We start from the raw sequence: 21,661 nt of genomic DNA on the forward strand, positions 1-21,661 counted from the left end.
TAATTTAATATCCTAAAGCTGAGTAGAAGTAAAAATGCTTGTAAAAATCTTTGTGTTATAATATCTTCACGGAATATCTTAAAAGTTACATTATCACTTGCTCTATGTACAAGATTTAATACATGACACATATTAAATTCTATATTTAATAAATGAAGAGATTTCATTATTTTTATATAAAATTGGGATGAAAATATGTGAAGTAAATTTTTAAAATATATTTATATATACTAACAATAATGAACAGTCCCACACGTTCTTGAATAAACGCATATCTTGCGTATGATATATATACGATCATTTTATATGGACGGATTTTACAAATTGATAAGTATATTAACAAAATTGTATAAATAAATATAATCTAATAAATTACAGAATATCAGGCAGTTCCCTTAACATTGCTATTAATTGTAGCCAATTCGTGTTCCATATTTTTGTTTTTTCCATTAGTGATGGTCGTAACGTCTTCATAAGTCTAAAAAGAAATTAATAAAGCTGAATATTTATATCATAAATATTACATTAATCGAGCATTTATAGTTATTTACTCTAATTTTTTACTATTAACTAATATGTATTTTTTCTATTCGAATATTCTAATTAATCTTTCAATTCATTTCAATTCATTCTTTTCAATTCATTCTTTTCAATTCATTCTTTTAATTCATTCTTCCTTCACGCTCAATTTCTTTTTCACGTATATAAAATTAAAGAAATGCAATAACAATAAATTACCCATAGTTTCTTGTTGTAATTCTACCTTATAGGAAGGATTATCATATGCCGATGTAGTTTTGCGTGGTGATATATCCGCCTTACTGCTCGTTCGTCTTTTCATCAACATCATTAAAAGAATCAATGTAGATAATATTGCGAGTGATGCCACTATGGCTACTATTACTAAAGGACCATAATAATCTCCTTCGTGTAACGGTATAGAAGCCAATTTATCCGCTGTAAACAAAGATTGAATTTTTTACATATAAATTATTTACAAATACATATTTGCATATTCAAATCCATATTTAAATTATAAAAGATTAGTGAATACCTTGTCGAGGCACATTCGTTGGTATCAAAATACCAGGTTTAGTAACAAAATCTTGCACATTACTTTTTTTAATTCTTCCATTCGTTAAATAAACTTCGATCCACAAACGATACCTTGTCCCTGGTTTAAGATCACTGATAATAGTCTTAGCTGGAGAATCTCTTTTAGCAATTTTAAATGTACTTGTATCTTCTTTACCACTGTCACTTTGATAAATTGCTCGATAAATATTGACATATTTATCTTCAGGATAAGGAACTCCACTCCAAGATATTTCAACATCGGTCGACTTGATAGTTTTTATTTCAACTTTTACGTCAAATGAATAAGGATCTGGCTCGGAGGATGTAGTTACATGAATCTAAAAAAAAATTGTATATGTATATACTTGAATTTTTCTATTAAAAAATTAATAATAAACATTTTAATAATTTTTATATAAAATATGTAATATGCATTGTATATTACCGTTTTTTCTGCTACAAGTTCAGTAGCTTGTCCAGGAAATGGTATAAAATAAATTCCAATTTCGTACGTTGTCATCGGTTTAAGATTTTCTATAACATAATTCGTGACAGCTCTATGAATCAATGGAGTTGCTGCATATACTTTCCCATCGTGTTCCTTGTATCGTAATTGAACACCGTCGATGAACTGTAACTCGTAATCGGTAAATTTCTTCCACATAATATTTATCCAACTCGAATTTGTTTCCATTATTTGTAATTCCGCATCGATTGGTATTTGTGGTGGTAATGTTGTAATCTCAGCTTGCTTTTCCAAAGTACGTATAGAGTATATTTTACTCGTAGGACTGTTCGTTAAATCTTTTAGCTTCACCGTTATTTTCACTTTGTATTCTGTTGATGGTTTTAAATCATCTAATTCGAATTCCAATTGAGGAGTTGCTATTAAATCACCAGGAGGTGCAAATACTTTGGATTTCCAAGTAGTAGGATTAAAATTTCTAAAAATTTATATCAATATTATTATAATAGAATAATTCATGAATATAGTGAAAACTAATTGATAATTTACTTAGAGTCACTCGTATATTTTAATTCAACTCTTCCATGAAGACCAACTAAAATCGTTGGTACCGTAAATACTAATCGTACTGTACTCTCATCGAGAGCTTCCAGAACTTGTACAGTGACCTCATCAGATGAAGATGATACAGGAAAATTAGGAATACCTCCTGCTAATGGAAAACCTGGTGGCACATTGTGATCTAATCCTGTAATAGAAATTGTAAAAATGTTCAATTTTTCTAAGATCGTTAACGTATATAAGTTTCGAATAATTGATAAGACCTATTCTTCATTATAGAACATGGATGTTTCCTAAAATGATCGATTTTAGAAATCAAGATATAGGTAGGTATGAAAACCTATTGTCATACGAAATCAATTAATTTTATTTATTTTTTTTTCTTTTTTCTTCTTTTTTTTTTATCAGGGACGAACCTGACTGGTTTGGCGTTTGTGCTGCGAACGGATGATTCAAGTGCGTGAGTCCTGAATGTGGTATATGAGCATCAATATGAAGCGGTAGAGAAGGTTGCGGACCGGTTGGTATGTTATGAGGTATTGCTGGTTGTCCAGGATAATGTTGGAAAGGTCCTAGATTAGGATCGTGTTGACTAATATGAGCCAACAATTCTTCTATTTGTTGAGGAGTATTAGGAATATCTGGAGTGTGTATATGATAAGTGGTCTGTCCATTTTCACTCTTTTGCGTAAAAATGTGTGGTTTGCCAGTTTTTTTTGCTACAGGTGGTGGGGTTCCAAAATAACTTGTTTGTATTTGATTAGTGGATGGTCGCTTTTGTGTTGCGATTTGTTGATGAAGATTGTAAATACCGGAATGTCCCTGAGGCGGACCATGATCAAGTTGAATTAAGCCAGGATGTTGAATGTTTATAAGATGATAAAGTTCGTCGGGTGCGATCTCTTGTTCGGGATTGCGTTGACCTTGTTTTGGTTTACCCGGTAAAGTAGGTGCCGTCGTTTTGATCTTGTCTAAATCGGAGAAAGTATCGTCAATTTGAGTTTTCTTTTTTGAATTCATTTGGACTATCACGTTTGGATCGATTGGATCTGATTTTGTTGGTATCGAATCACGGTAAGGTGGTCCTGCCGCGCTGTCATCAAAATGAGAATTAAAACTAGCAGGAGGTATATTCTCTCCGTTATTCGGTACAAATGAGAAACTGGAATCGTCGGATTCCTGATGAGGATTTAACGGTATAAATTGAGGTTGGTCAACGTTGTGACTGCCTTTCTGTAAAAATGGTAATTTACTTGGTTTAATCGTACTATGTATATATTGATTATCCATGCTCGGTTGATTCGTAACGGACATAATTTTATCGGGAAATTTATCGGGATTCAAAGGTCCAGGAAAATGTGTTTTCACTGGTTCGATGGGCTTTTTAGAATCCAACTTAGATTTCGATTTATCTTTGAGCAATAATTTTTCGGTTTGAGAGGACAAATGAAAGACATCATCGATGATAGGATGAGTAGGATTATAGTCAGGACTATAAGGTCCATTGTATGGTACGGTAGGATGTCCAGGATCCATAGGATAATGAAAGAGTCCATGAGTAGTGGCAGGGGAAGAGTAAGTATTAGTGTTTTTTGAATCTTCCCGCAAGGAGGAAGTGCCATGTTCCGGTTCCTGGCTGGGCCTGACCATTTCCGACTCGTTATTCGATCTTTTGCTATCGTCAATCAATTTCCGATTGAACGTGTCTGTGGCTAAGGGGCCGGGGAACGTGGACGTCACGTTCATTCCTGCAATAAGTAAAGTCTATTGTCATAGAAATAGTCAGTAAGCGGTCAGAATTTGTCCAAAGTCCATGCATATTTACAGCCAGATCCAAGTTACCTACATATGTGTATGTACAAGCATACCTGCGGCCGTACAAAGCATGCATCTACAGCTTCTTATGCAAAAATATACAATTATCGAATAAGTGCAATCGGAATTTATGGTTTTTGGAATTATTTAAATTATTTAACTTATATATGTATATACACACATATATATATATATATATATATATATATATATATATATATCCTATATCTATACCTACATATAAAAGATTCTTACATATAAGAGATTCTTCATTTTTAGGTGAACGATACATAATTACAATTTTTTTGGTGAGACATGTTTATGTGTCAATGTCTTCGTGTATGATACGTCATAGTCTTGATGAACACGCAAAACTAAGATGATAATCATTTTTACGGATTTTCATACATCTTTTTTCGAAATAATATACTGGACATATCCAGTCAGGTCCGAGCATGGTACAAAGCGTAACCCAATACCAAATACCCAATTAAAGATTCATTGTTACAGAAAACGAAAAAATGATGGAAAAGTTTTTATCCTTACGAATACCGTCACCGTCACATTAATCGAACAAGAAATACGAATAACTATAAACAATCAATTATTCTTTTTTTTCGTTAGAAATTAATTATTTGATCGTTCATTTTTCAATCCTCAGTAATTTTTTCAATCATTCGTAGAATATTATAAGTCGAATGATATAATCGAATTTCAACTATTAAAGTTCGGAGTCTACCTGTACCCTGTAATGAGGGATGTCCACAGACCCAATGTAAGCAACATTCATCTCCAGGCAGATGCATCAATGCTGCTTGATATGATGGACATTGTAAGGTTACAGGTGGCAAAGCAGGAACCGGTGGACAGGCTGCTTGACAGGACACATTTCCCATTTCACAATAACATCTCTTTTCACATCCAGTTACATTTGATGGTAATTCGCTCCAATTGTCATACGTTACTCCTTCGTAATTGCAAGATCCATTATTTCTACAACGGACTTCCTGAAAAGTATAGAATTGATAAATATATATTTTATTGTTAATAGGATATTATTATAGAAAAAGAGAATAACGTTGGCAATGTTTACGTTTCGCGTAAACATATGCCTTGCATTTCAAGCTCAAATGATATGTAACTCAAAAATTGTTTATTTTTCGAGTGAATATAGATATTGTGAAGGACAGTAAAGAGAAATGTTGAATGTGATGGATGGTACAAACATTCGTAATAGGGAGTAATAGAATAAGTACGTAATCGTGAAATTCTATATACATATATATTCTAAATATAAATTCTAAATATAAAATTTTAAATATTGATTATATATATATATATATAGTCTATATTTAACATATACACAATCAAATTTAATTAAATTTAATATATATATATATATATATATATATATATATATATATATACACAATGAAAATTCAATATACAAATTGTGAGGAGTAGTTAAGGAGGCCAAGGCAAACATTTTTTGTCAGACAGCATGGGGTTGATGAAGTCTTGTTATCCCGTTATGCGACCAAGTTGTTAGCGTAGAGCATGAAAATTATCAACTAATATTTGCTCTGACAACTGCAGCTTGTACAGATGAAGTGATTCCAATTATAAGTCAATTGTTAAATTGTCAGTTGTTACACCCATAAGTTTGTTAAGTAATTAGTAGTTTCTGTAACTATGAGCAGTATAACTGTTTTATTTCGTTATCATTCAATATCTGTCCAGTAGTTGTGCTAAATTAACGAAGTTTTCGATACAATGTTGTTTGATAAAAAATGTTTGCCTTGGATCTCCCTAACTATATCCCTCACAGTTTATGTATTGAGTTTTGAAATATCCTCTATAGATTATAGAGTATTGTATGTGTGTGTTGTGTTATGTGTGTGTATGTGTATGTGTGCATACATTATAATGTTCGTATTATTATCGTTATATATTCTTCTTAATTTTTATTTTTAACTAATAAATATAATAAATAAATAAATAAATATATATAATATTTATTGTTTTTTACCTGAGGACAACACTGAGGTGCCTTGGGAACGAAATTCGCTGGAACAGTTTCCCAGTCAAGACAATGGGGATCCAAAACGTCCAATCCAAAATCTGTAGGACACTGTATCGTAACACATTCTGCTTTTCCACCTTCAGCACACATGCAGAAGGAAATACATTCGTCGTACCATTCTGCTCCAAGCTTATACGATTTCCCTCTGTGACTGCATGAGTTTTTATCGAACATTTTCTCCGAAACGTTAGTTTTTATTACTTCTGCAGGCAGAGATATTTGAATAGCTGGACCAGTTCGGCCTGATTCGGTAACTCGAACATAATATGTACGCGCTGGTTCTAAGTTCGAAATGATGCCAGCTAAAATAGAGTTGAAAGATTGTTAATTCGTTTGAAAACGTAACAATTATCGTTGATATCGACATTACCCTTATCCGGCTTTTGCTGTCTCCAAACGTGATTATTATCGGATATTTCAATAGCAACCGTTTCTAAATTTTTTCCAGAAAGTTTTAGCTTGATTGCCGTTGAATTTAAAACTTTAACATCGGTCAGATTGACGCTCAAATCGGTCGAATTTTCAGCTTTGATTTCGTGATCACCAAGAGTAACATCACAGAGTGTTATAGTGCAACAAGAATCTCTGTTGATTAGAAATTTTTTTTTACGATCTAACATCTATTTTCGTATAATGTAGTACGTTTAGAACGATACCTTGGATCCATCAATTCGACGCAACGATCGTGTTGACTCGCGATAGAGGTGGTTTCATTTGGTGGACATCTTGGTTGACATTTAAGATTTCCACCAGCTTCGCAAATGCATATCTTCGTACAACCATCTACAACACGTTGTCCTCTCGAGATAGTTTTGTTTCCAAGTATGCAGGTCTCTTCCGGTTCCGGGGCTACGAATAAGAAAACATCGTTCGATCGTTCTCTATATTTCGATCATATTAATTGTAAACTAAAACGAGCAGAGAACGATTGAAGTAAGATTGAAAAGAGACGAAATGTGAAATGTACATACCTGAATCCGCGGCACAGACCAAGAGAGCGCAACACGGTTCCTCGATCACTAATTTCTCTTCGCAAAGAGGATCATGTATTCCTCTGCCTGCTCTAACGTAAGGCGAAATACAAAGTGATCTACAATCGCCGATAAATCCACCCTCCTTACAGGTACATTTCTCTTCGCAATCCCTTACAATTTTTTCTCCAACGGAATAGGTTCGTCCATTGTCGGTACACTGAATCAAACTAGGCAGCAAGCTCGATGAAACGTTCAATACTGTCTCGTTATGAGGTACCACGTATTCTCCTCCTAGAAAGTTCGTCGATAGGCGGTAATTAGGAAATTAATCCAAAACGGATGTTCCGATCGATTCGAAAGAGATAAGAGAAATGCTTTCGTCGAACGAAAAGAAATTTACACCTTCGACTTCTTTGTCGTCTTCGTCCATGCTGACGTCACTCAAGTCCGTCAGATTGGCATGCAAAGAATTAGTTGGTTCGGGCCTAGAAACATTAAGTGCTCTTCCTCTGGAAGAGGATGTCGCTTCGTTGATTCGCGATTCTTCCGTAATCTTCGTTCCCTCTGTCGTTGTTTCCTCTGTCGTCCCCTCTGTCGACGTTGATGTATCCGTTACATCAAGTATCCTCATTGTAGAACCAGCTATTACCTCTCCGCGAAATAGAAGAGGTATAGCAGTACTTTCTTTTCTATTTGAGGACCTTGATTCTGTGGTATTACTTGAAGATACCAAAGCGGTCGAAGACTTTGCTTCATCCTCCTTATACAATTTCTGATATTTTTGTTCCACTTTCGATTTAAAGTCGACTACGGATTTCTTTTTGGCCTCTATTGATACTTTCGAGTCCGCTTCTTTAGCCAATAATTCGGTTTTCGAATTAAATGTCTCGTTTTTTGTCCTAGTTTCCAATGGTTCGACTCTCGATATATTTTCGTTCTCGACAGCTACGTGAAAAAAAAGAAAGTAACAATGATGAATTATTTCATAATGATTTTAATAAAAATTATCGACTTAATTTAGATGCTTATCGTTTTATAATATAAAGTATTATATACATGTAATTAGATTAATTATTTTCTATTAAAATATTGACGTGATAAGCTAATTTCCTTTGACCTTCTTTTGAACAATTTACGTTTATATTATTTAATTGTTATCAATAATAAAACAGTGAAACAACATCATCAAAAAGTTCGGTGTAACGGTAACAGAAACTGTGAGTAAGTGAGATGGTATGTCCGGGCCAGAAACTTCTTAAGTTCGATAATGAAGAGGGGATTTAAAGTGCTAATTCTACTAATACCTAATGAGTTCGTTTCAGTAGAACAACTTTCAACGATTAATTTATAAGAAGGTTTTTTACTTTTGGATAGATTTTTTTTTCTTTTTATATCATTCATATCGCGTAACCTCGAAAATACATGATAATTCTCGACAAACTATCGCCACTTGATGAATGTTTCCAGGATATTAAGTAGGTAACGCTTTGAGACAGATAGAAGAAGATAAGACAAGGAAGTAAACGTCCTTGATAAACCTACATACATTCTGATATTCATTTCTTCTTTTTGGGACCGACTGAAAGTATCACGACGTTGTCTGGTTTGTTTGAAAGAAGCCTTTATTGTCAGAGATCTGCCGGTGATACGACTCTGTGCAGGTAGAAAGTTTGCTGACGTAACGGACGACCTCATGAAGATGCAGTCGAATGGATCACAGTCACGAAACGGATGTATATTTTGTCGAATTATTTAAATCAAATGATCTCGATCGATTCATCATTTTCATTCAACCTTTTTCACATATCTACGATTTAATTCGAAATTTAATCGAAATATTTCATACTATGAAATTCTGATGTTTATCAAATATGAAGGAAATGCAATTTCCATTACGGTAAGAACGAAGAATCGTAACGGTTCAACCAGTTCACACGAACTCTATATTCGCTGAATTCACTTGACATGGAATATTTGACACGTGCGACTTACGAGAATCACGGTATGCCATTGTAACGAAATATGTGAATTTAATGAAAAAATTTCCACTTTAAACAGTATAAACGATATAATAGAAGATAAACGGATTAAACAGAATAAAAGATACCAAGAGGATTTTTTAATATATATATATATATAAGTATAACTTATATATATAAGCATAACATATATATATAAGTACAATGTATATATATATATATATATATATATATATATATATATATATATATATAAGTTGTTATATATAAGTATATATAAGTTGTTTTGACAGTTTTACCTATATGTATTTGATAAAATATGTTTAAAAAACAGAGTCGATCAAGAGCTTAGTAACTCTCTCAAGATCTTTAATCTCTCAAGACTTTTAATCGTAAAGAAACAGTATATTTGCATCGAAGGCCAGCCAGTGTAACGTTATTCACATATCGAGTCGTATTATTTTCCAATCTAGAGACAAGTTACCACAACTTATTCGCAATGTAGATTTATAACGTTCGATAATTATAACCACACGAAGATTTTACATACTAAGTCGCTGTCGAACGATTAATATCAACATTTACAAATTTTGATATTGTTGAAAATTTTTCTTTAAATGATCTAGATCAATTCGTATATCAATGATCGTCCTTGATGTTATAATCGATCGAAGAAAATTTTACAATTCTAAAATTGTGTGTCATGAAACTTTTGTAGGTATTTGTAAAACGAGGAGAAAAAAAGAAAAAAAGAAAGAAAAAAGAAAAACAATGCAATGATTCAAGAAACTTATTGAGTCGAAAGGAAGGAGAAATGGGAAGAGGAAGAAGAAAAGAGAAAAATATATATCGAGAAGGTAGCTTGAGAAGGTAAACTGGATGGAACGCGGGATATTATGGTGGGAGGATAGAGCAAGATACCGGAGAAGGAGGGAGAGAGAAAATAGTCGGTCACCGAGCGAACATGCCTTTGGCTATACGGTATTCTATCCTACTTGCCATTTGGTGTAGGATAACAATTTTATTTCATACTTTTGAGTTTTACCGATCAAATTACCGATATTCTTTGAATCAAATCGAATCGAATCAAACGATCTTGTCTCAATCAAGACGTTACACGTTTTTACCACGAACAATATGAATTTCATTAGAAATTCGATAATGACGATGGATTCTTATAATCTTTCTTATTACATCATCATATATTTCTGATCATTCGATATTCAATTTTCTGCGAAATTCAAAACATCGTGATAAGTATAACATAACTAAACATCTAACTTTTCCAAACGATATTTTAACTTGTATTACTATGTTATTACTTGTTTCCCTTAATCGTATACAAGTTGGATACATAACTACGATATGCAGATCGAAAATACTTGTTACAGCAGCAGGAAAGCCCTAGTTTAAACTCGATAAAAAGAAAAGTTTTGCTTCATTTATGGACTAATCACGGTTCAGTAAAGAGTGAGAAAGAAATATATATATATATATATATATATATATATATATATATATATATATAAAGATAATCTTAGATTAATAGTCTGTGCTTTCAACAAAGACGAAGAGTCGAAGAATGGAACGGTGGCATTTTTAATGCAAACTATGATCGAGAGAGAAATGTGGATATATCACGTTCAAAGGCAAAAGACATGGCGGGTCCTCGTGTCTCCGCTTTTTCTTCATTACACTCGATTCTCGCACGTTCGCTGTGCCGCGCCCGCGTTCACTCTCTCGTTCGTTCGTTCGTTCCTTTCCCCAATCCATTCCCGCCTTCTTTATCTTCGAAAGCGTCCTGAGACAAAACGAAGAAGAAAAGAAGAAGAAGTATACTCGATTATCGCTTAATCAGGGCTTTTAACAGGACCATTACGTCAAACATTGCATTGATTTTCTTTCGATATTTATAAAAACTTAACTTTTCTTCAAGATATGCTTTCACTTCGTCCTATCTTACTTTCGTTAGAGCAACCTCATAACAACGTTAGTAAACGTTTACGATCGATCCGATATCGCTTGATAATACTTTTCCGGAATCCTTTCTATGAGCATTGAAGTCTCCGGATTCTTTGGTAATCTTTGGAACTCTCTTTCTATTTCATTCTCTCTCTTTTTCTTTATCTATCTCATTTTCTCCCTTTCTCTCTCTCTTTCTCTCTCTATCTATCTCTTTCTCTTGGTTTCTATTTCTCATTCTTATATTAGAATGGAAAACAGAGTTTGAATTTCTAAAAAATAAAAGACTCGGTCAAGGAGCGAGACCTCGAAGAGTTCTCTGCCCTCTTCTTTTCTCTCTTATACCAGTCTTCCTCTTCTATGCGAAACATACAAGTTATACGTACGTTCGCTCATGTAACTTTACCGATATATCGGGTGTTTTACTATAATACATTGGATAGTTTTATTAGAACAATCAAACTTGCAAAAAAGACAGGTTTTAGATTTTTTTCTTTTATAATTATTATAGAAATAATATTTATTAAAGAATTTTTAACTAAAAGCTATAGTTGTTTGTTTATTATTGTATAATTAAATAAGTGAAAAATAATGATTATAATATTTTTATGATATAATTATTTAATGATATAATATTTTTATTAATTACAATATATAGATAAAATATTTTTATTGCGTTATATCATCCTTTTGATTTTATAATTACTTTTCATTTTATAATTTTTGAAGAAATAAACTCATTTTTACTAATCCATTTAATCTTACATAATTGTCATTATTTTGTATTTTTCAATCGTTCTATGCATAGACATATGTATGTATATATATATATATCCTTACGTTACAACACTTCGTGTAATTATTCTGTCTCTCATGTTTTCTTTGATACTAAAAAGAAAAAAATAAATGCATATATAATCATAGACTTTCCATTCTAAACATCACGTTTCTTTATTATCGTTCAAATTTCATTATTGAGATGTCTTATGACTCGATAAATAAAAATACTTAACAATAATGCTTAAGAGCACTTAGAATATACTTCTTGCATTATTTTGTTCCGCTGATAAAATTATAACGGTTCTTTATAAAAAAAAAAGTGCATAGCGATTGTTTCGCTATTATTTTTTTCAACACATACTTTTCGAGAGAGTGGATCGCTAACCCATATAATCTCAGTGAATTCTTTTCATTGTTTTCATCGTTAATGATCGACCTCGTTATTATGTGCGATCGTTGAAAAATAAAGAAAAAAGAGAAAAAGAAGTAAACAGTTGTGAATTAAACGCGTTTCAAAAATAGAAAAAGAGAAAAGAAATAAAATAACAAAGGTAACAAAAAAATGAAGAGGAAATATCATCACAAATGATTCATGAATGTAATTGCTGCATTAAAATGTTTATAGTTATTTTCCATTTGCTTTGGAATAAGAGAGAGAGAGAGAAAGAGGGAGGTGGATACCTCATAAGAAATCGTAAAAGAAAGTACGTGATTCGTTGATGCATTACAAAGCTTATACGCAGCTGTAATTTAAAAAGAAAGTTGTGTCGCTTCGCGCGAATTCGCGTCAGCCAGTCGATGTTATATTTTGGAGCGTGAAATTTAAAAGGAAGATCAACGGCCGACTACTCCTCCTTACAAGTCACAGTTAGGTGCGTCTTGTTTCTTTCGAAGGTCGTCGTACGAGTGAATGCGTGTCGGTCGGTTCACCAACTGGACTCTTCGTACTACCGTTAATCCGATTCAAATCCGAACGAAGACGAATGCTCTTCATCTTTCCGTCCTTGTAATAAAAAAAAACACTCTTTCCTTTACTTTCTTATCTTGCACGTGGAAACGAAGAGAAAGGAAGAGAGAGAGAAAGAGATTTTGTTTTGTTATTAAAATATCAATCGTGAAATTAAACCGAACGAACTTCCAACGTTATTGAATTCTACTTTCACATAGTTATACAAAGGTATACTATGAGACGATAGTAAATACATGCCAGAGCACGTGTATCTTTGTTGAACGGTCCAGCGACAAGTTATCTACCGTTTCCTCTTTTGGAAAAGTCTATACAATGGCGTTAGACTAAGGGAAAGTAAAGAATTTTGTAAAGAACTGAGTGAAACTCGGAGCTGTTGAACTGGACGAGAAATCTATTGTTTAATACCTACCGTTCGTTGCTGTTGTCGTTGACATCGTCGTCATCATCGTCGTCGTCATTTTTGTCGTCATCGTCGTTGTTGCGATAGTTTCGATGTCCAGCGCAGAGGAGGGAAAGGCTAGCAGGCCTAAAAGGCAAAGTCCCGCCAGCGTACATAGAAAACATCTTTTCTGGATGCGCATCCTACCGCATTCTTCTGTACGGCACGAAAACACTGGTGCTAGCCTGACACAAATGTGATCACTAACAAAATCACTAGCATTCAATTTTATCAAATTTGTTCACTTAATCGTCCTTTCTCTCTCTCTCTCTCTCTCTCTCTCTCTCTCTCTCTCTCTTTTTCTCTTTATCTTTTTTTTTTTTCACTTCGTCTGTGACAACTAATCACAAAATGTTAATAAAAAATTGTTTTCACTTCCGATCAGGTCGAATGTTTGAAGGATGTTTACTATCCTATTCGTTGGCTTTACGTTTCGAGGGAGAAATTTTTTCGTTTTTTTATTTTATTTACTATCCTTTGCTGACAAGCTCGCACTCGATCCGTGTCGAGGACGGAGGTGAAGTGCAGTAGTAAGCGGTATCTACCTCCTCTCTTCTCGAGCTGCCTTCATGCTTGTCGTCCCACCACTATTACGACCATTACCACCACCACCATCACGACGATCACTACCACCACCACCAATACCACCACTACCACCATCACCATCACCATCACCATCACTATTACCATCGCCACCACACTAATAACCACCACCGGCATCACTATTACCACCACTACTAATATCAAAACTTTTCGTTCCTCTTTTCTTGTATGCCAGGCCTCAGGGAATTCTCTACGCTCACCTTGCTAGACAAGCCGATTCTACAGAGTAATCATCGTAAAAGAAAACTTCATTCTCTTTCGATCTTTCCTTCGAATATACTATAACGTTTCGTTATCTTACCTTTTCTCTCATGGGTACATTCAAGCAATTAAGTTAATCAGCAAGGATCGGATTCGATTAAAGAACAAGTTTTTCTATTTTAATTTATATTTATTATTATTATTCTTTCTTTGCCTTTATATTTCATACGACAGGTATTTTAATAAAAAAAATGTCTCGTAGATGAACAAACATCATTAGTTACTCTAATTTCGTGATATTGAATGTTTCCTATATATCAACAAATATATTAAAATGGAAATGCATTCTATATACCTTTTCTTTCATATTATCATTCACTGAGAAGTAAATGTTTTCTAGGAACATTTCTCTTATTAATATTTAGCTCACCACTCACGATATCTGGATATATAGAACATTATTTAAAATCTATTGGGGGAAAGTGGTGAAATCGAAAGTAACTATCGTATATCGTGTATGAGTAATAATGTCTATAGACGATATTTTTTATTTCATAAATTATATTATCGATCGGTATTATTTTTCAATTCGAAAAAATCAAATTTGCGTACAATATATCTTTCTTCGTCTATGATCCATATTTTCAATCCTTTTTTCGCACGCATCGTGTCGCAGGAAGATAGGCAAAGAGGTTCTTAAATAAGCGGATTTTCGGATGGAAACGATCGAAATCAATGACGACATGTTCTAAAAGTGACCAGCTGGTTGGCAACTCTGACGAAATTATCTTCACACGAATATGACTCAGGAAATAATTTGAGCTCGAAAACTTTCGGAAGATTTCGAAGGAAGATGAACAATAAGAATACAATTTTTATGTATCTTATTTTTTTTTTGTTTACCTAAGAGGATCTTGGTTGATATGATGCGTTGGAAACACCCGGTAGATCAATCGAGATCGTTTGAGATGGTCTCTAAGTTCAAAAGGAGAGTTCATTTGCGAAGAAAAGCAAGTGGGTTTTCTGACTTCACTGTTAGGTTAGCAAGCAGTATAAACGCGTGAGTGTAATAATCTTGTACATTGATTACTTAATCTTATATCATGGTGTTCCTGAGAGATCAATCTGATATCTAAGAATATGATTTTATGGTTCAACAAATTGAGTGAATGTTCGCACTTCACTTTTGAAGTTGATCTTACTCAAGACTTTACGAAATTTTATGTCAGTTGAATCATCAAGTTTTAACATCGGTTTTCCTATGACGAATGTCGTAGCTACGTACACGTCCGAGGCCTCGCGCCTACGATCACTGAATTTAAATTAGTTCTTGAATAAGAACTACGAGTCTTTTAACGTCACATTTGTCTCTCAACATTCCAATTGTTATAATAAAATTAACATAAATTTATTTATTTTCCTTTAAGAAAAGCGTCTTTTATTTATATAAAATTATATTTATAATTTTAATTAAATTTCTCTGTAGAGATTTAATCTGATGTTTCAAATAATTTTTACAATCGTTAACGATAATTTATGCTGATCTTTATAGATAGTTCGTCAGATATAATTTTTCTCTCATTTGTGATGTTTGAAAGAATCTAGGACAATTTGGAAGGAAGGAAATAGATTTTACTTGGTAATAGCGATGTCAGAACAACCTCTAAAGATTTCTTGATCGCCACAACCGATATCTCCTGAACCATCATCACAAATACCCCAACTATTTGCAGTTCTGTAATGCCATCTAAGGACGCAATGCTCACAGATAAGTCCTTGAGGAAGAATTGCTTCGATCGAATAGACTTCAGGTTCGTATGTTTTGATGTTATATTTATACGAACCATCGGCCAATTGTACCGGGTATTTAGCAAAGCATTCGTCCATTTCGAGTTCCTTCGGGTTGCTTAGAGGACAAATAGAGAATTCAAAATGTCCCAAATGAGAGGCGGTTATATTGATTTGAATTTGGATGTGAAGGCCCTCTGTGTATCTGCAATAAGAATATAATTCCTTATTATATTTTTCTTTATATATTTATATTATTATATCTTATTATATTTATCTTTATAATAATAATAATAATAATAATAATAATAATAATAATAATAATAATAATAATAATAATAATAATAATAATAATAATAATAATAATAATAATAATAATAATAATAATAATAATAATAATAATAATAATAATAATAATAATAATAATAATAATAATAATAATAATAATAATAATAATAATAATAATAATAATAATAATAATAATAATAATAATAATAATAATAATAATAATAATAATAATAATAATAATAATAATAATAATAATAATAATAATAATAATAATAATAATAATAATAATAATAATAATAATAATAATAATAATAATAATAATAATAATAATAATAATAATAATAATAATAATAATAATAATAATAATAATAATAATAATAATAATAATAATAATAATAATAATAATAATAATAATAATAATAATAATAATAATAATAATAATAATAATAATAATAATAATAATAATAATAATAATAATAATAATAATAATAATAATAATAATAATAATAATAATAATAATAATAATAATAATAATAATAATAATAATAATAATAATAATAATAATAATAATAATAATAATAATAATAATAATAATAATAATAATAATAATAATAATAATAATAATAATAATAATAATAATAATAATAATAATAATAATAATAATAATAATAATAATAATAATAATAATAATAATAATAATAATAATAATAATAATAATAATAATAATAATAATAATAATAATAATAATAATAATAATAATAATAATAATAATAATAATAATAATAATAATAATAATAATAATAATAATAATAATAATAATAATAATAATAATAATAATAATAATAATAATAATAATAATAATAATAATAATAATAATAATAATAATAATAATAATAATAATAATAATAATAATAATAATAATAATAATAATAATAATAATAATAATAATAATAATAATAATAATAATAATAATAATAATAATAATAATAATAATAATAATAATAATAATAATAATAATAATAATAATAATAATAATAATAATAATAATAATAATAATAATAATAATAATAATAATAATAATAATAATAATAATAATAATAATAATAATAATAATAATAATAATAATAATAATAATAATAATAATAATAATAATAATAATAATAATAATAATAATAATAATAATAATAATAATAATAATAATAATAATAATAATAATAATAATAATAATAATAATAATAATAATAATAATAATAATAATAATAATAATAATAATAATAATAATAATAATAATAATAATAATAATAATAATAATAATAATAATAATAATAATAATAATAATAATAATAATAATAATAATAATAATAATAATAATAATAATAATAATAATAATAATAATAATAATAATAATAATAATAATAATAATAATAATAATAATAATAATAATAATAATAATAATAATAATAATAATAATAATAATAATAATAATAATAATAATAATAATAATAATAATAATAATAATAATAATAATAATAATAATAATAATAATAATAATAATAATAATAATAATAATAATAATAATAATAATAATAATAATAATAATAATAATAATAATAATAATAATAATAATAATAATAATAATAATAATAATAATAATAATAATAATAATAATAATAATAATAATAATAATAATAATAATAATAATAATAATAATAATAATAATAATAATAATAATAATAATAATAATAATAATAATAATAATAATAATAATAATAATAATAATAATAATAATAATAATAATAATAATAATAATAATAATAATAATAATAATAATAATAATAATAATAATAATAATAATAATAATAATAATAATAATAATAATAATAATAATAATAATAATAATAATAATAATAATAATAATAATAATAATAATAATAATAATAATAATAATAATAATAATAATAATAATAATAATAATAATAATAATAATAATAATAATAATAATAATAATAATAATAATAATAATAATAATAATAATAATAATAATAATAATAATAATAATAATAATAATAATAATAATAATAATAATAATAATAATAATAATAATAATAATAATAATAATAATAATAATAATAATAATAATAATAATAATAATAATAATAATAATAATAATAATAATAATAATAATAATAATAATAATAATAATAATAATAATAATAATAATAATAATAATAATAATAATAATAATAATAATAATAATAATAATAATAATAATAATAATAATAATAATAATAATAATAATAATAATAATAATAATAATAATAATAATAATAATAATAATAATAATAATAATAATAATAATAATAATAATAATAATAATAATAATAATAATAATAATAATAATAATAATAATAATAATAATAATAATAATAATAATAATAATAATAATAATAATAATAATAATAATAATAATAATAATAATAATAATAATAATAATAATAATAATAATAATAATAATAATAATAATAATAATAATAATAATAATAATAATAATAATAATAATAATAATAATAATAATAATAATAATAATAATAATAATAATAATAATAATAATAATAATAATAATAATAATAATAATAATAATAATAATAATAATAATAATAATAATAATAATAATAATAATAATAATAATAATAATAATAATAATAATAATAATAATAATAATAATAATAATAATAATAATAATAATAATAATAATAATAATAATAATAATAATAATAATAATAATAATAATAATAATAATAATAATAATAATAATAATAATAATAATAATAATAATAATAATAATAATAATAATAATAATAATAATAATAATAATAATAATAATAATAATAATAATAATAATAATAATAATAATAATAATAATAATAATAATAATAATAATAATAATAATAATAATAATAATAATAATAATAATAATAATAATAATAATAATAATAATAATAATAATAATAATAATAATAATAATAATAATAATAATAATAATAATAATAATAATAATAATAATAATAATAATAATAATAATAATAATAATAATAATAATAATAATAATAATAATAATAATAATAATAATAATAATAATAATAATAATAATAATAATAATAATAATAATAATAATAATAATAATAATAATAATAATAATAATAATAATAATAATAATAATAATAATAATAATAATAATAATAATAATAATAATAATAATAATAATAATAATAATAATAATAATAATAATAATAATAATCTGAGACGTAAAATGATGTTTTTGTGTGTTTACTTTTTGACAATGAGTCCAGTTCCATAAATACCGCCATTTTCGTTGGGTCTAGGTCGTGGCAAAGACCAATCGTCACCACATTCGCCGCAATTACCATAATTTTTTTCGTATTGAATCTATATAAAATAAATTAAACGTAATAAAATAGGTAAAATCGTACAGTATCTTAGAGGACTTTATTAAGAGATAAAAGAAATTATAGATTGTATTTATATCTTAATTGATAATGAAATTGATAATTGATAATTGAAATGAAAAGATGTTACGCCTTACAATAGACAACCCTTCAACACATTTGTGTTCACATTATTACATATCTACAGGCGTTCTATCTCGGAAGTTTTCCAAGCCTATGCTTGAACTGTTAACACGTGTAAAGTTCCTGGCGATAGGCAATATTCGTGCACTCATGTAAGTCAGTCTTGAATATATAGATTTTTCTCGTTTTTTTTTTTTTTTTTTTTTAAACGAGCTATAACTAGACATAGTTTTCAACGAAAAGAAAAATGTAAAAAATAATTATCTTTGAAACTATTAGAGATATTGAATCTAACCGTTTTATATGAAAATCTAAATTTATATATAATGATTTAGTACATATATATATATTCGACAATTTTAAAGCAAACTCTTTAAAAAATAGATTACTAGATTGTAACTTTTTTTTAAATATATTTTTAGAAATATAATTTTCTACTTTAAATATCGATTAAATTTGCATTTTATTAAAGCTTTAGGTTTCCGAATTATCTTATATTGTTCTTTTTTTTTTTTATTATTATTAAGTAATCGAGAAAGCTCAATTTTTTCACCCGATGATCATCTTTATTTCAAAATTTCTCATATTATTTTTTTTCATTGAAATAAGTTGAAATTATTAAGTATAATAAAACAACAGTCTTACCGCAAAACCACCGCAAAAAAGTTCATTGTCGTTGAAATTAGGAGGAACAGGAAAATGTTTTTTCCAAGCGCTACTTCTATTAATCGGATCCATCATCATACCGTGGCCATGAATTTGTATCAAATTTATGGAAACCATACAGAACGAAAGAATAATTTGCAAATTATACATTTTGCTTTTTTTCGTTTCTTCTTTTTTTTTTAATTCGAATACTAAGGACGTACGAACTATTTTAACAAAGAACTTAAGTTAAATACATCTTACTGACATCTTTATATATTTATTATCAGTCGATAAGACAAATATCACTTATACGCGTAATTGAGACTCGATAAAAAAAAAACATGGATGAGTAAATAGATAAATCTTTATTTAATATAAGATAATAAATAAACTTTAAAAGAAAAACTATATGAAAAATACACACATTAAAAAAAAAAAAATTAATCCTAATAAAAAAAGAAAAATCTGATTAATTCTAATCAGAAAAAGAGATAACATTATCTACGATATTGAAATATGTTTAACGTACTTTATAATGATTTTATTAAAACCATGTTGACACATTTCAAATGGAATTCCAGAAAAAATGTCATAAAAAATGATACTTTTGTTACTGATCACTTATATATGATCATCTGTGATATATAATGTTTTCGTCAAATAAATTTTGAAACCAGAACTTCGAAGAGAAAAGATTTTTAAAAATCATTTGATGTTAAATATTCTAGAAATGTTGATAATGCAATTAAGGAAAATAATATAAATCTAATAAACGTTTATTGCACGTCATAAAAAATAATCATTCGATGCAATTAAGTAAAAAAATATAAATCTAATCAGTATTTATCGCAAAATTATCTGAACATAAAAATATAAGCGTATTTTTATTTATGATATTTGTTTTATTATTAGTTAGTATATTAAACTTACAATTAGATTTGATTCATTTTATTTACGATATTATATTAAAAAAGCTGGTTCACGATTTTTATTTATTATTCATTTTAAATAAATAAAATAAAATTCGTATAATTATAATACAAATTTTAATGATTTCATTAGAGTTATTTCCTTGTAATGAAAAAAAAGAAAATAATTCAATTATAAAAATTATTAACAAAATCGATTTTATTATACTGATGTTATTGTAATATTTAAATAAATAAAGAATAAATTATAGTTGAAAACGGTATTTATTTCAAGTTTCTACAATTTTTCGTTCAAAAGACATCGCCTTCAAAAAATTTTAATTCATAATTCGTACAGTACATCTGTTCGTAGTAATAATATAGTATAGTCCAGCTGATCCGCATACATTCTTGAAATTTATATAGGACAGTGTGTCGTCGTGCCAATTTAAATAAAATTATATAGGCTAGTAAATATCTTCCATTTACATGGAAATATCTCCGGAACTAAAAGTCGTAAAGTCTTGAA

General features: G+C 27.2%; 2 protein-coding genes across 7 annotated transcripts; both read right to left on the reverse strand.

Annotated features, from left to right (window-relative positions):
* Nucleotides 1-203: 203 nt before the first annotated feature.
* LOC124422323 (putative epidermal cell surface receptor) lies at nt 204-13,704 on the reverse strand. 6 transcript variants are annotated; one of them, XM_046958635.1, is made up of 13 exons: nt 13,077-13,704; nt 7,379-7,921; nt 6,974-7,267; nt 6,659-6,851; nt 6,373-6,587; nt 5,949-6,304; nt 4,665-4,926; nt 2,521-3,852; nt 2,093-2,291; nt 1,523-2,021; nt 1,055-1,415; nt 764-957; nt 204-478 (listed from the first exon to the last, which is right to left on the reverse strand). In XM_046958635.1, exons 1-13 carry the CDS (start codon nt 13,246-13,248, stop codon nt 383-385), a joined length of 4,716 nt encoding a protein of 1,571 aa, XP_046814591.1. In that variant the 5' UTR covers nt 13,249-13,704; the 3' UTR covers nt 204-382. The 6 variants fall into 6 exon arrangements, with proteins under 6 accessions (XP_046814591.1, XP_046814590.1, XP_046814593.1 ...); XM_046958634.1 differs by having other exon boundaries at nt 4,659-4,926; XM_046958637.1 differs by having other exon boundaries at nt 2,917-3,852; nt 4,659-4,926; nt 13,077-13,703.
* A 1,729-nt stretch (nt 13,705-15,433) lies between these two features.
* LOC124433050 lies at nt 15,434-21,015 on the reverse strand. The gene is made up of 3 exons (XM_046982574.1): nt 20,222-21,015; nt 19,318-19,433; nt 15,434-15,903 (listed from the first exon to the last, which is right to left on the reverse strand). Exons 1-3 carry the CDS (start codon nt 20,390-20,392, stop codon nt 15,543-15,545), a joined length of 648 nt encoding a protein of 215 aa, XP_046838530.1. The 5' UTR covers nt 20,393-21,015; the 3' UTR covers nt 15,434-15,542.
* Nucleotides 21,016-21,661: the final 646 nt, after the last annotated feature.

This window comes from Vespa crabro, chromosome 2 (genome assembly GCF_910589235.1).
Source record: "Vespa crabro chromosome 2, iyVesCrab1.2, whole genome shotgun sequence".
Taxonomy (NCBI): domain Eukaryota; kingdom Metazoa; phylum Arthropoda; class Insecta; order Hymenoptera; family Vespidae; genus Vespa; species Vespa crabro.

Coding starts and splice junctions, on each gene's coding strand:
- LOC124422323 (XM_046958634.1), bottom strand. CDS start 13,248: ATGCGCATCCAGAAAAGATGTTTTCTATGTACGCTGGCGGGACTTTGC. Junction 3,853..4,658: donor TCCCTCATTACAGGGTACAG/GTAGACTCCGAA, acceptor TACTTATTGCAG/GAATGAACGTGACGTCCACG. Junction 2,292..2,520: donor ACAAACGCCAAACCAGTCAG/GTTCGTCCCTGA, acceptor TTTCTATTACAG/GATTAGATCACAATGTGCCA.
- LOC124433050 (XM_046982574.1), bottom strand. CDS start 20,392: ATGTATAATTTGCAAATTATTCTTTCGTTCTGTATGGTTTCCATAAAT. Junction 19,434..20,221: donor TTTTTTGCGGTGGTTTTGCG/GTAAGACTGTTG, acceptor TATTTTATATAG/ATTCAATACGAAAAAAATTA. Junction 15,904..19,317: donor ACTGGACTCATTGTCAAAAA/GTAAACACACAA, acceptor TTCTTATTGCAG/ATACACAGAGGGCCTTCACA.